Source organism: Eurytemora carolleeae, unplaced genomic scaffold (assembly GCF_000591075.1).
Source record: "Eurytemora carolleeae unplaced genomic scaffold, Eaff_2.0 scaffold877, whole genome shotgun sequence".
Classification (NCBI taxonomy): Eukaryota; Metazoa; Arthropoda; class Copepoda; order Calanoida; family Temoridae; genus Eurytemora; species Eurytemora carolleeae.
This window is the reverse complement of record NW_019396780.1, coordinates 61,779-74,605: the sequence shown is the minus strand read 5'-3', so window position 1 is coordinate 74,605 and position 12,827 is coordinate 61,779. Positions and strand designations below refer to the sequence as shown.

The 12,827-nt window shown below is 31.3% G+C and overlaps 1 protein-coding gene across 3 annotated transcripts; it reads left to right on the top strand.

Moving 5' to 3' along the window:
* Nucleotides 1–2,700: 2,700 nt before the first annotated feature.
* Nucleotides 2,701–8,571, top strand: LOC111708625 (uncharacterized). Of its 3 annotated transcripts, none has more exons than XM_023482062.1 (12): nt 2,701–2,764; nt 3,194–3,289; nt 3,790–3,850; nt 4,272–4,348; nt 5,352–5,434; nt 5,593–5,653; nt 5,897–5,951; nt 6,201–6,279; nt 7,458–7,497; nt 7,696–7,778; nt 8,209–8,269; nt 8,484–8,571. In XM_023482062.1, exons 1-12 carry the CDS (start codon nt 2,750–2,752, stop codon nt 8,487–8,489), a joined length of 717 nt encoding a protein of 238 aa, XP_023337830.1. In that variant the 5' UTR covers nt 2,701–2,749; the 3' UTR covers nt 8,490–8,571. The 3 variants fall into 3 exon arrangements, with proteins under 3 accessions (XP_023337830.1, XP_023337828.1, XP_023337831.1); XM_023482060.1 differs by having other exon boundaries at nt 2,704–2,764; nt 5,897–5,956; nt 6,206–6,279; XM_023482063.1 differs by lacking the exon at nt 2,701–2,764 and adding an exon at nt 2,982–3,058 and having other exon boundaries at nt 5,897–5,956; nt 6,206–6,279.
* Nucleotides 8,572–12,827: the final 4,256 nt, after the last annotated feature.

Sequence of the window (12,827 nt, the reverse complement as noted above, 5' to 3'; positions counted from 1 at the left end):
ATACAAAATACCGGATTATACTGTACATGAAGTATGCTGGAGTCTAGCTGTTCAGTGTTTATGTACTATACTGGAGTACCCTAACATAAAGTATCCTGGTTTACCTTGTAAATGAAGTATTTTGGAGTATACCTGTACGTACATGTAAAAAAAATTTACTTAGATACTCTGTACATAGGTTTACTGATGTACCCTGTAAATTAAGTATCCTAGATTACCTTGTACATGAAGTATATTGGAGTACCATGTAAATGTATTATACTGGGGTACCTTGCTCATGAAGTTTACTGGTTTACCATGTACAAGTGATATAATGGGGTACAGTTCATAAATTATACTGCATTTCCTTGTACATTCAATGTACTGCAAGTGCCCTGTGTTTGAAGTATACTAGAGTACCCTGTACGTATAATAAATATAAAGTGTATACTGGAGTATATATACTGCAAATGTATACTGGAGTGTATATTTGAGTGCATTCTGGAGTGTATATTGCAGTGTATATTGGGTGTATACTGGAGTGTTTACTGGAGTGTATACTGGAGTGTGTATACGGGAGTGTGTATACTGGAGTGTATACTGGTGTGTATACTGGAGTGTATACTTGTGTGTATACTTGAGTGTATATACTGGATTGTGTATACTGGAGTGTGTATACTGTAGTGTGTATACTGGAGTGTGTATACTGGAGTGTGAATACTGGAGTGTGTGTACTGGTGTGTGTATACTGGAGTGTGTATACTGGAGTGTGTATACTGGAGTGTATACTGGAGTGTGTATACTGAAGTGTGTATACTGGAGTGTGTATACTGGAGTGTATACTGGAGTGTGTATACTGGAGTGTGTATATTGGAGTGAATACTGGAGTGTGTATACTGGAGTGTGTATACTGGAGTGTGTATACTGGCGTGTGTATACTGGAGTTTGTATACTGGAGTGTGTATACTGGAGTGTGTATACTGGAGTGTGTATACTGGAGTGTTTATACTGGAGTGTGTATACTGGAGTGTATACTGGAGTGTATACTGGAGTGTGTATACTGGAGTGTGTATACTGGAGTGTGTATGCTGGAGAGTGTATGCTGGAGTGTGTATACTGGAATGTTACCTGAAATCTACTGGTTGGTACCAACACTATATAAATATATACCCTCTGAAGTCTGTATACCGCCAACAAACCTTTACTTTCCTTTTACTCATAGATAGATAGATAGATAGATAGTTAGGTAGATAGAATAGATAGATAGGTAGATTTGAAAGCAAAGCAACGTTTATTTCAATGGAATCGGGAATATTTAATGATTTTACCAAATAAACAAGACTTCTATAAAAAAAATTAGGAGATTTAATTGGAGCATTTTTTTGTTTTTAGATTCATATGGGATCCAATAAACGTTGTTATAGTTATGATAAAAGGGCTTTTCATTCAAATTAATTTATCAGTGTCTAAAAAAAGAAAAACCCAAATGCAAAACATATCTAAAAAGATTCTTTTAAACATGAAAATTTAAAGTCTTTTGTGTGAACACATTGAGATTCATAAGATAATCCCTTTATGTAAATTGTCCAAACTGGCAAAAAAAATGGTTTACTCTCACAGGTAGAAAAACTCGGGTTGGGCAATTAATTTCGATATAGTTTATATCCTCTTCAGTCCTTAAAGAATGGTGGTATTTTAAATAAAAATTATACTTGGATTTAGTAAAAATCTTACTGATATCCTAAAATATTTTTTAAAATATTGATTTACAGATTTAAATAAATATTTCAATAAGAAAAAACATTTTAGTTTCCAAATTTTTTTTAGCTTTTGTGTAAAGGGTTATCCACGAAAAATGAGACTTTTTAATTCTGCTGATCTTTTAGTTTTATTGTAGTCTTTTATAAGAAAAAATAGGAAGCAATATATCTAAATGATTAATCTATCAACCAAGAGAAAAGAACAGTTGTCTCTAAAGGCTTAAATCGGAAGTATGAAGTATATTAAGGGTGACCCTGTATCTCTGTGTGAATTGCTTTGAAGTTTACTGAATCTATATTGTTATCAGAGTTTAATGTAAAAAGTACAATTGTTAAAAAAAATATTTATATCCTTGGTATCTGTTCGAGCATTAAATTAACCCTATTCAATTGGTCTTAAACCTCAGCATATGTTGGGGGGGGGGGAGGATAAGAGTGAGCATTTTTATCGATTTCAGTCTATGTTTACTCTCACGTTATATAACAGTTTGCATCATCGATCATCGTCCCGATTACTCCATTCAAACTTAAAAGTAAATCCCCATACTTTTTTAACCTAATGGTGTAATCAGGGTACATAGGTATGAGGATTAGAAAATTTGAGTTTAAAGAAACCGGTACATTTCAAGTTTAGTTAAATTAATTGAATTTATTTATTTTAAAAATTATTTGACTTACAATGTTTTATTTGCAGAAAAGAACAGGTTCGATGCGTATCAAACTATAAAAATGGTCCGATCTAACATACACTGGTCCGATCTAACATACACTGGTCCGATCTAACATACACTGGTCCGATCTAACATACACTGGTCCGATCTAACATACGCTGGTCCGATCTAACATACACTGGTCCACCTAAACATACATTGCATAATTAGTGAGATTTTTTATTTAATCTACACTGGAAACTTTTTGAAAAGTATTGTGATTCTTGTTTTTTTAGAAGTATAGAATAGATAATGTTGCTATGGAGGCATGCAAAGATTGATGTTTAAACAGTGTTGATTATGATTAGAAAAAAGGTATTATGTGTATTAAAAATTGTATTTAACATATTCATTTTAAAAATTTTAATATAGAAAATTTCATTTTGATATTATTACATGTTTTGATAAATTATAAAGACTTTTTCTGATTAATAAATTGAAAGCATCTTTATGCAAAGCTTTATCTGTTTTAAGTTCCGCGTACTTTGTCCCAATAGATTTACCCTCGGCTAAAATAATTGTTTGAACAATTGAAGAAAATAGATAAGAGAACATTCGTTATTATCAGTACTTACTGGGACAGTTAGGGACAATCAGCTAATTAATTAAGTAAAATTTAATTCTAAAAATATTTAAAATCTTTCTTTGTAACATTTTAAACTCTATTTGTATTGGCTCATTCCTTGTGAATCAAAATAAATAATATTTCATTTATAAATCCTGATTTTGACCTCGTGTCTCTAGTTCACGAAGATGCGTGGCATTGTGCTAGCACTAGTATTTGTCGTCTTTGCTTCCGCAGACAATATTGAGGAGAACGTCTGCTATACTCATGTTGAGGTAAAGTGTCCTACTTTTGATTATTAACGGTAGATCATTTCTACGGAATATATAACTTGCCATGCTCTTGCTCTAGAATAAAAATGGGAATTTTCTGGACAAATCAAGAGAAAACGTTAAAATAGATTTTGTCAATAGAAAATTTTAAATTCTTTGATTATATCTTTTTTTTAAATCTTTTGGATAAAACTAAAGCATCTGTTCAAGCCCCGCCCTATCCCCACACACCAAAAAAATTTGCGCCTCTTTTTTAATGAAGGAAACAATTGAAAAATTAATTGGTTTCTTTCATAAGCTACTTTGATTTTATTTATAGAAATCATTAAAAGTTATACTAAATTATACTTCAAAAATTGTTGGCAACATTTTTAATTTAGCATTTTAATCACACTAATTTTCTTAAATTCATTGATAGATGAAAACTCCATATAATACATTTTATGAAAATAGGAAATTTTAAAAGTTTGTTTTAAATTCCATATTTTTGCCAATTTGTGTAGAATAAATGCTCTGAGCCAGTTGAGTCCTGGACTACAGGGGGCTGCAACTCTATTCACGGAGGTTAGAAAACAAAATTTTATAAGACCATTTTTATTCCATACCTAATTTAACAGAATAAAATTGGACTTGTTTATTGTGTTTTGGGATAATCAATAAATCATTCTTTAAAGTTATTGTTGAAAAAATGCTAGTTTTCATTTCATAAGGACAGCAAGATTGTTTAAGAATCATAAGAAATTAAAATTTTAATTTTTGTTTTAGTAAAATTTCGATACACTGTAATGAATTGTAATAGTTATTATCAATTCTCATCAACGACATTTTGAAAAATAAAATGATCATGTCATCTAAATCCGCCCTTTCATCACGTAACAAAAAACAGGGTCTGTAGCTGCTTAAAGAAATAATCGAATATATTTTTATCCCTTGGTTTCGAAAATCGATGAACCTTCAGAAGTTGACTAAAAATAATTTTATTAAGGTTTTTCCGGGAATTCTAATAACCTTCACAGAATAATTGTTGATGATTTCACGGACAGCATGGCATATCTGATTATGGTATAAAACATTTTATAATTAATAAAAGTTTAAACTGTATATTAATAATAACTAGTTTCTGAAACACTGGAAATGTATGTGCACACTGCACACTCAGTATAAAGGAAAAATTACTGATTTCTATCGCGTATTATTTGTTCTATCCATTTTTTAATTTGTTTTATGTTTATATCCTTCGTTTAGTAAACCTTAGTGTGGTTTAATTTCATAAACCGCTCAGTAAACTACACGTTCTTGCTTTCAAATGAATAGAGTTTTTTCCACAACCTCAAATTTTCTAATTTCTATATCTCTGCAACCAGTTGGTATAAACCTTTGATATTTCAAATTTAGATTATATGATCTAACAGAATTAATAGTTTGAAATATCTAAGGTCTACGACATTTGATTTCCAAGATATAGGAATAAGAATATTTGAGTTTGTGGCAAAAACTCAGTTCCTTTATTATTCATTCTTTGATAAAAGCTTGATGTAATCTCGATATGTTTTATTTTTGACAAAACTTTAAAAGTTTTTATTTGTATGAAGGGCAACCAGGGCCCAGGGACCAACTTTAAAGGGAGTGACCGACTATGTGAGGTAGTCGACCTGAGTATGCAGTGTTGTGGAAAACTTCTTTCGGGTTCATTTGAGACATATAAAACTTTTTAAAGATCTGTAAATCCTGAGTTTGAGCGCAAATTCGACATTCAAAACCCCTACTTTGGGAGTGGATACGTTTTCAGAATTAGTTTCTTTTTAATTATTAACTCGCTATTAATTAAATCTGTTTCCAGATTTAGGACCTAGTTGAACTACGTAGAGGTTGACTTAGTTGAACCATTTTTCTTCAACAATTAAACCTTAAATTTGTTCAAGAAAACATATACATGACATTCAATCCAATGTCTTATATGTAATATTTGTTACAATAGCTTGATAAGATGACTAGACATCATCCAGCTGTTCAAATATTATGGGAACCTCATACTATAATTAATATCAGTATTTAATTACTTTAGGCCTCAAGTTACAATACAGATGTGAAGAATCATATGGGATTCCATAAATTATTTATGGAAAAGAGTGACAAGATGTGGGCAAGGTAAACAAACAAGATTTTAATCTGGAATCAATTCATTAAAAAGATTTTGATTCCTAAAATATTTGAACCCGGCAGTTTAAAGTGCAAAAACAAACTTTTTGAATGAGATAGTTTTTGATAACACTTTTAAAAAATAATTTTTCTTCAAATGTTTCCAGAGGAAAGGATATGATGCAGTATGTTCTCCAAAGAGGAGGCAAGATGGGAGGTGGATTCCAGGTATACAGTTTTTCTATTCATTTCATCATTATTTTTCAAATTATTATCTATAATGATGTTTATTTACAAAACACGCTGTTTTAAAAACTTTTATGTGAAAATTATTTATCACCTGTTTTTGAAAAGCAAGTAACCGAGAATTATTATGATCATTATTTTTATTTTTGCTTGAAAAATGAGATTCATGAATACAAAGAATAAATTTTAATTCTTGAAAAATAAACTTCATTTTCCATTTTTTAGATTCCCCCAGTTGGAGCTTCGCAGATGCTTCTAGGACTAGATTATAATGACGAAATTAAGGAAACCATACATGATCCATGATCCATGATTTACTATCCATGATACACGATCCATAATCCATGATTCACGATCCATAATTCATGATTTACCATCCTTGATACACGATCCATAATCCAGGAACTTTGATCCGTGATACATGGTTAATGTTGATGTTGATGTTGATGTTGATGTTGATGTTGATGTTGATGTTGATGTTGATGTTGATGTTGATGTTGATGTTGATGTTGATGTTGATGTACTGGTTTCCAGGGACTAGGAATAACATTGGACCTTCTCAAGCATAGAGCTGAAGACACTTTGATTGCATACATGCACAGCTACAAGTAACTTTTTCTTTTAATCTGTTCTGAATAAGAAAATCCTGACTTTTTTCCACGGATCATTGCTATAAAAATCCATCAGATAATAAAGCTCAGATTCAGATCTTGAATTTTATTTCAAATAAAAAAATATGGATTCTTTTCAAGGTTTAAAAGAAAATTTTTGTGAATCTTTGATTGAATGTCTACTTTTATAAAAGTTTTTTAAAAATTAATTTTGAAATTTAATACCATTCATAATGTCTGGTGAAAGCAACCTTTCAAACTAGAAATTTATTTTTATTAAAAAACATAAATTTTAATTTATCTTCGTGATATTCTGAAAACGTTCATTTAAAATTTGTAAAAATTTGAATTCATTTTACGGCGACAATAGACAAATCTCAAGTGACTCTACATTTAAAAAAGAGTGACATGTCTTATTTACAATGGTACCATTTAATCTTTATCTGAACGTCAATAAAGATATTGTCGATTTTCCATCTTGAAAACTGCTGAATTCTGGCTAGTCAATTAAACAGAGAACCCATTGTAAAAAATCATCAATTTTTATGATAGAAAAAAAATATCTTTAACAAATTTGCTCTCAGGAATGTTTAAAGTGTATTTTTTAAATTATGGTTCACTTGAAAATGCGTCAACATGTTATACTTTCAGAAAGGTATTGCGAGTCTTTGCCACAAATTTAAATTTATTAAATCATATCTTTACAACCTGAGCTGGGAACTTTAGAATGGATAGCCTTTAATCCCAACTACTTAATCCGAATATCCACTGTGGAAACTTTTAATTTCAGTCCTCAATCCACTCTTTTTCTCTTTCTTTGGATATCCGTACATTGTTTCTTCCAATGAGAGTGTAGGAATATAGTTCGTAAGCTTATTGACCAATGACAGCCCTGAAAATAAATTTCTAACAAATAAAAAATTTGTTGTCGGCCATTTTGTACTTTTATCGGTGAAGAAAAATACTTAATAATACGTTTGAGATTCTTTTTTTAACCAATTTTAACTAATGTATTAATAAATAAATGGGTGAGAAATTAAATTCCGGCCCTTCCAGTCAAGAAAAACAACAAATCTGGCGTTCCTATAATCAAATTTCTTGATCTAAATATTTAATCTCGAGACTAACATAGTCTCGAGATTATGTCAACAGATAATTACATGTACTTTATTCAGGACTAAATCCGATGGAACTGATTCTAGTTTTGATCCTGCAGTGAGTATCCAAAAAGACTTATTATTCATTTAACAAAAATATATTCAAAGTAAATTATTTGAAGTTAAGAACGTATGAAATTACAGGGCAATTTGGACTGGTATACAACTAAGATTTATTTATCCTGAAGGGAAAATTAAATAATATAATATCCCGCAAATCAAGACGGTAAAAAATAAAAAATAAATCTGTCCGTAGACTGCTCACAAACTCGAGGAACTATCTGAAGGATATGCTGAAGAAATCAGAGATACTGCTGAGAAGCTCAACACACTGGGCAGGTGAGGGGACAACAAATGAATTTAAAATTGCACACTGAGTAGGACAGGGGACATGTGTACGTTGAGCGAATGAGAATAAAACTTGTCAAAAATACACAAAAATTAATTTGAAAAGTGCTCGCTGTGCAAGTTCTGGGACAAAATTACCTAAAAATACACACTGAGCAGGTTAGGGGACAAAATTACCTAAAAATACACACTGAGCAGGTTAGGGGACAAAAAGTACAAAAAAAATTAAAATGTGGAAATCATTTATTGGACACTGATTGATTTAAAGGACTAAATGGAACAAGTCACTAAAAATGAATATAATTTTAATGATATATTATGATGATTAGTTTAACATTCTCACTGGGGACGTTGAGATGAAAAAAATAAGAAGTTGACCAATAACTATATGAAAATTTATTCTAAAAACTTTCTGTTTAAGAATGGTAAAGACTGATTCCAGCAAAAATCTTGCTCTACATCTATTCGACCAAGCGCTTCTGGTAAAAACATTATTAAGCTGGAGTTTTTATACCCCATTCCCCCCCCCCACAAGAATATTTGTTTGTTATCAGAACCTCACAGAAACCGAATGTTACATGCATCGGAAGAAATAACCAAATCTTCTAAAAATCAAAGAAATCAAAATTAGGATAATTCTTTATAAAATAAATAGTTTTTTTTCAATGAATATTGTTGTTAATGAAATATTTTTAGGGATAAGTTTACTGAAGAACATGAAGAAGAGAGTAATGTAATCATGATGATATATTTTATAATTGGCAATAAAATTTTAACATTTTTATCAAGATTTCTTGACGTTAAAAGATATAAAATTTAGAATATTTGAGAGGGAAGTGCTAGGTTCAATACAAAATATAACTAAATATTTTCCTAAATTTTATACAAATATTATGGGAAACTTCATATGAAGTTTAAAACTATGTCAACTCCCTCATTTATGCATACAAATATGTACTCTTTGTGTATGCCCTACTCCCCCCCCCCTCCCTAGTTCCCAATTGGATACCAGATACTGAAGGATATTGTTATAAATGGATATAAAAGGCATAATAATTGATAATCCGGAATCATAAATTATAAATGACCATATACCCTGCGGTCTCCCCCCCCCTGGTATACAAAGTTGATAAAAAAAAAATATTTAACTTACTTTTTTCCATTTATGTAATGTTTAGTGTTTATCGATTAAATCAAATTAAAAATACACGAAGTGAGGAAGTATTTTTAGTCATTCTCAAATTTTCGCGGATTTTTGATTTTCTGTTTAAAATCGTCCATTTTCAAATATAATAAATGTAAACATATTTTTCTGGGCAAAATTTCTGAAATTTCACCGTCATAAACCTTCCCTGGAGTCATGTCAAGTTTGGGCCTAATCGGTTCAGATGTTTTGACGTTTATTGGATTAAATGGACAATCAAAATAAAATTGTAGATATCTGACAATATTAAAACTAGTTTTCAATTCTTCTAAAATAAAAATTTTCCTGGCATTCAAAAATAAAATTTTTAAAAACAACGATAATATGTGTATTTTAAAAACCAATGAGAATATGTGAATTTTAAAAACCAATGAGAATAAGTGTATTTTAAAACCAATGAGAATATGTGTATTTAAAAACCAATGAGAATATGTGTATTTTTAAAACCAATGAGAATATGTGTATTTTAAACCAATGAGAATATGTGTATTTAAAAACCAATGAGAATTTGTTGACTTGGTTAATGTATACCATACCTTTTTATCCCACGATTGTTAGATGTGTTAGATTTCCTTCTTAAAGTCTTTATCCCGTTGATGAAGTGAGAGTAGCTATATTTTTATTAAATTACTGAAACCTTCAAGATATAATTAGCAATTATTTTCTACATCCAATATTACAATTCAGATGATCTGGGACAATATATATTAATATGTATATAACTTCTTTTATAAGATATGCCCTAATGTTAATTAGAAAACTGATGCTGGGTCTAGGTGCTGGAATCAATGATCCAGTGTGTCTAAAAAAGTTGATGCAAAGCCTGTGTATCTGTAAGATGATGTATTCTATCTGATTATCTAGCTGTAAGATGATGTATCCTATCTATCTATATCTTTGCATCTGTGTATCCGTAAGATAGTGTCTCCTATCTGTTGTATCTGTGAGATGATGTATTCTGTATGCCGATCATTTATCTGAATATCTGTAAAATGAAAAATTCTATTTATCTATCTTTGCATCTGTGTATCTGTAAGATGATGTGTCCTATCTGTTTATTTATCTATCTGTGCATCTGCAAGATGATGAATTCTATTTTATGTAGGCATGTTAATCTGTGGCCCGTGATGATGTATTCTATTTATCCATGCTTCTATCTGTTTATCCGTAAATTCATGCATTCTATCTATCTATCTATCTATCTGTCTATCTATCTATCTATCTATATATCTATCTATCTATCTATATATCTAGCTATCTATCTATCTATACATCTAAATATCTATCTATCTATCTATCTATCTATCTATCTATCTATCTATCTATTATATTTATATATCTATCTATGAATCTGTAAGATGATGTATTCTATCTTTCTATCCATCTATCTGAGTATCTGTAAGATGATGTATTCTATCTGTGTAGTAAGTAAGGTGTCCTCAAGAGACTACGGTTCCAAGACTAATGAACTCCGGCAACCCCTGCTCAGAATATTCTAGTAGAGATTTCTAATTGTTTGTTCATTTATCTATTCATCCTTTTACACTTCAAGTCTATCCATCAACCCAAATACATCCTAAACGCTTCATTCATATCTCTTCAACTATTCATCCTTCTCATTCACTATCACTTCTTTGTAATCCTACTCTTCATTCATCTCTAAACTATTCATTCTTCTCATCTACCTTCACTTCCTTGCAATTCTACTCTTCATTCATCCTTCTCATCCACCTACACTTCACAATCCTACTCTTCATTCATCTCTCATCTATTCATCGTTCTCATCCACTTTCACTTCTTCACATTCCTAGTCTTCATTCATCTCTCAACTATTTATCCTTCTCATCCACCTGCACTTATTCACAATCCTACTCTTCATTCATCTTTAAATTATTCATCCTTCTCATCCACCTTCACTTCTTCACAATCCTACTCTTCATTCATCTCTCAACAATTCTTTCTTCTCATCCACCTACACTCTCAACTATTCATCCTTCTCATCCACATTCACATCGTTACCATCTTACTATTAATTCATCTCTTAAGTATTCATCCTTCTCATACATCTTCACTTCTTCACCATCCAACCTTCATTCATCTATCAACTATTCATTCTTCTCATCCACCTTCACATCTTCACCATCCTTCTCTTCATTCATCTCTAAACTATTTATTCTTCTCATCCACCTTCACTTCTTTACCATCCAACCTTCATTTATCTCTCAGCTATATTCATCCTTTTCATCCAACTTCACATCTTCACAATCCTACTCTTCAATCATCTCTTAACAATTAATTCTTCTCATACACCTTCACTTCTTCACCATCCTACCTTCATTCATATCTCTCAGCTATATTCATCCTTTTCATCCAACTTCACATCTTCACAATCCTACTATTCATTCATCTCTTAACTATTCATTCTTCTCATGCACCTTCACTTCTTCACCATCCTACCTTCATTCATCTCTCAGCTATATTCATCCTTTTCATCCAAATTCACTTCTTCACAATCCTACTCTTCAATCATCTCTTAACTATACATTCTTCTCATCCACCTTTACTTCTTCACAATCTTACTCTTAATTCATCTCTCAACTATTCATTCTTCTCATCCACCTTCACTTCTTCACAATCCTACTCTTCAATCATCTCTTAACTATACATTACTATTCATCACTTCACGTCCATCCATCAACCCACATACATCCTAAACTCTTCATTTATATCTCTCTCAACTATTCATCCTTCTCATCCACCTTCACTTCTTTGCAATCCTACTCTTCATTCATCTCTCAACGTTATTCATTCTTCTCATCCACCTTCACTTCTTCACAATCCTACTCTTCATTCATCTCTCAACTATTCATCCTTCTCATCCATCTTCACTTCTTCACAATCCTACTCTTCATTCATCTCTCAACTATTCATCCTTCTCATCCATCTTCACTTCTTCACCATCCATCCTTCATTCATCTCTCACACCTATTCATACTTCTCCCACTTACCCACTTATCTATCCCAATTGGATTTTCATTCATATTTTTTAAAGTTTGATTTACCAGTTCTTAATTTTAAATTTCAATCAATAATGTTAGTCTGATGATCATCGATCCTTTTTCTTATCGAAATAAAAATAGTACATAAGACCCAATTTGATTAGCTGCACACAGTTAAAAAATAAATGTAGTATTATTAAAAAATATTATTAAAATGTTTTGATTTGGTTGGTCTGAAGATGCAGCAGGGATAGAGTATTATTATTAGAGTATTAATAAATTTGTGACCCAAAAGCCAATTACTAACAACATGTTATTTTTTTTGGCTGTAAAACCCTACAAATGAGGGATGTCTGGAAAAATTAGAAGGACGCCCCCCCCCCCCCCAAAGCTGTGGTGAACTTTTGGCTCGCGTAAATACGCCAATAGTTTTGTTTGGTTCACCCCCTAGCGGGTCGTTGTTAACTCTCTTAAAACCCGTATTAAGAAAAAAAATCAAGTTTCAAATTTATATTAAACCTAGAAAGGCTGGGGGGTCTGAATCTAGGCTTAGACTGGAGGGCGTCGAAGCCCCCCCCCCTTGAAAAGGCCTTAGAATAAAGGGATAGGGTTGCAATTCATGATTATAATTTAAGGCCAAATTATTGAAAAAAATTAGACCACCAACTTTAAAAGAAAAAAAAGGTCGGAAAAATGTAGAGAATCTTTTTTGTTTTTGACAAATAATCAGAAATATGACACGTGTTTTTAAATACATTTTTCAAGGGCTTTTCAATATTGTAATTTTTAGATCTTTACTTTGCCCTTACAACAAAAAGGTTATGGGCTCTTTTAGGG

Bases quoted from the DNA above. Each gene is read 5' to 3' on its own strand.
- LOC111708625 (XM_023482062.1), top strand. The intron at 4,349-5,351 runs GTATAAAACATT...TAATTACTTTAG, and splicing joins GCATGGCATATCTGATTATG to GCCTCAAGTTACAATACAGA. The intron at 7,498-7,695 runs GTGAGTATCCAA...ATCTGTCCGTAG, and splicing joins ATTCTAGTTTTGATCCTGCA to ACTGCTCACAAACTCGAGGA.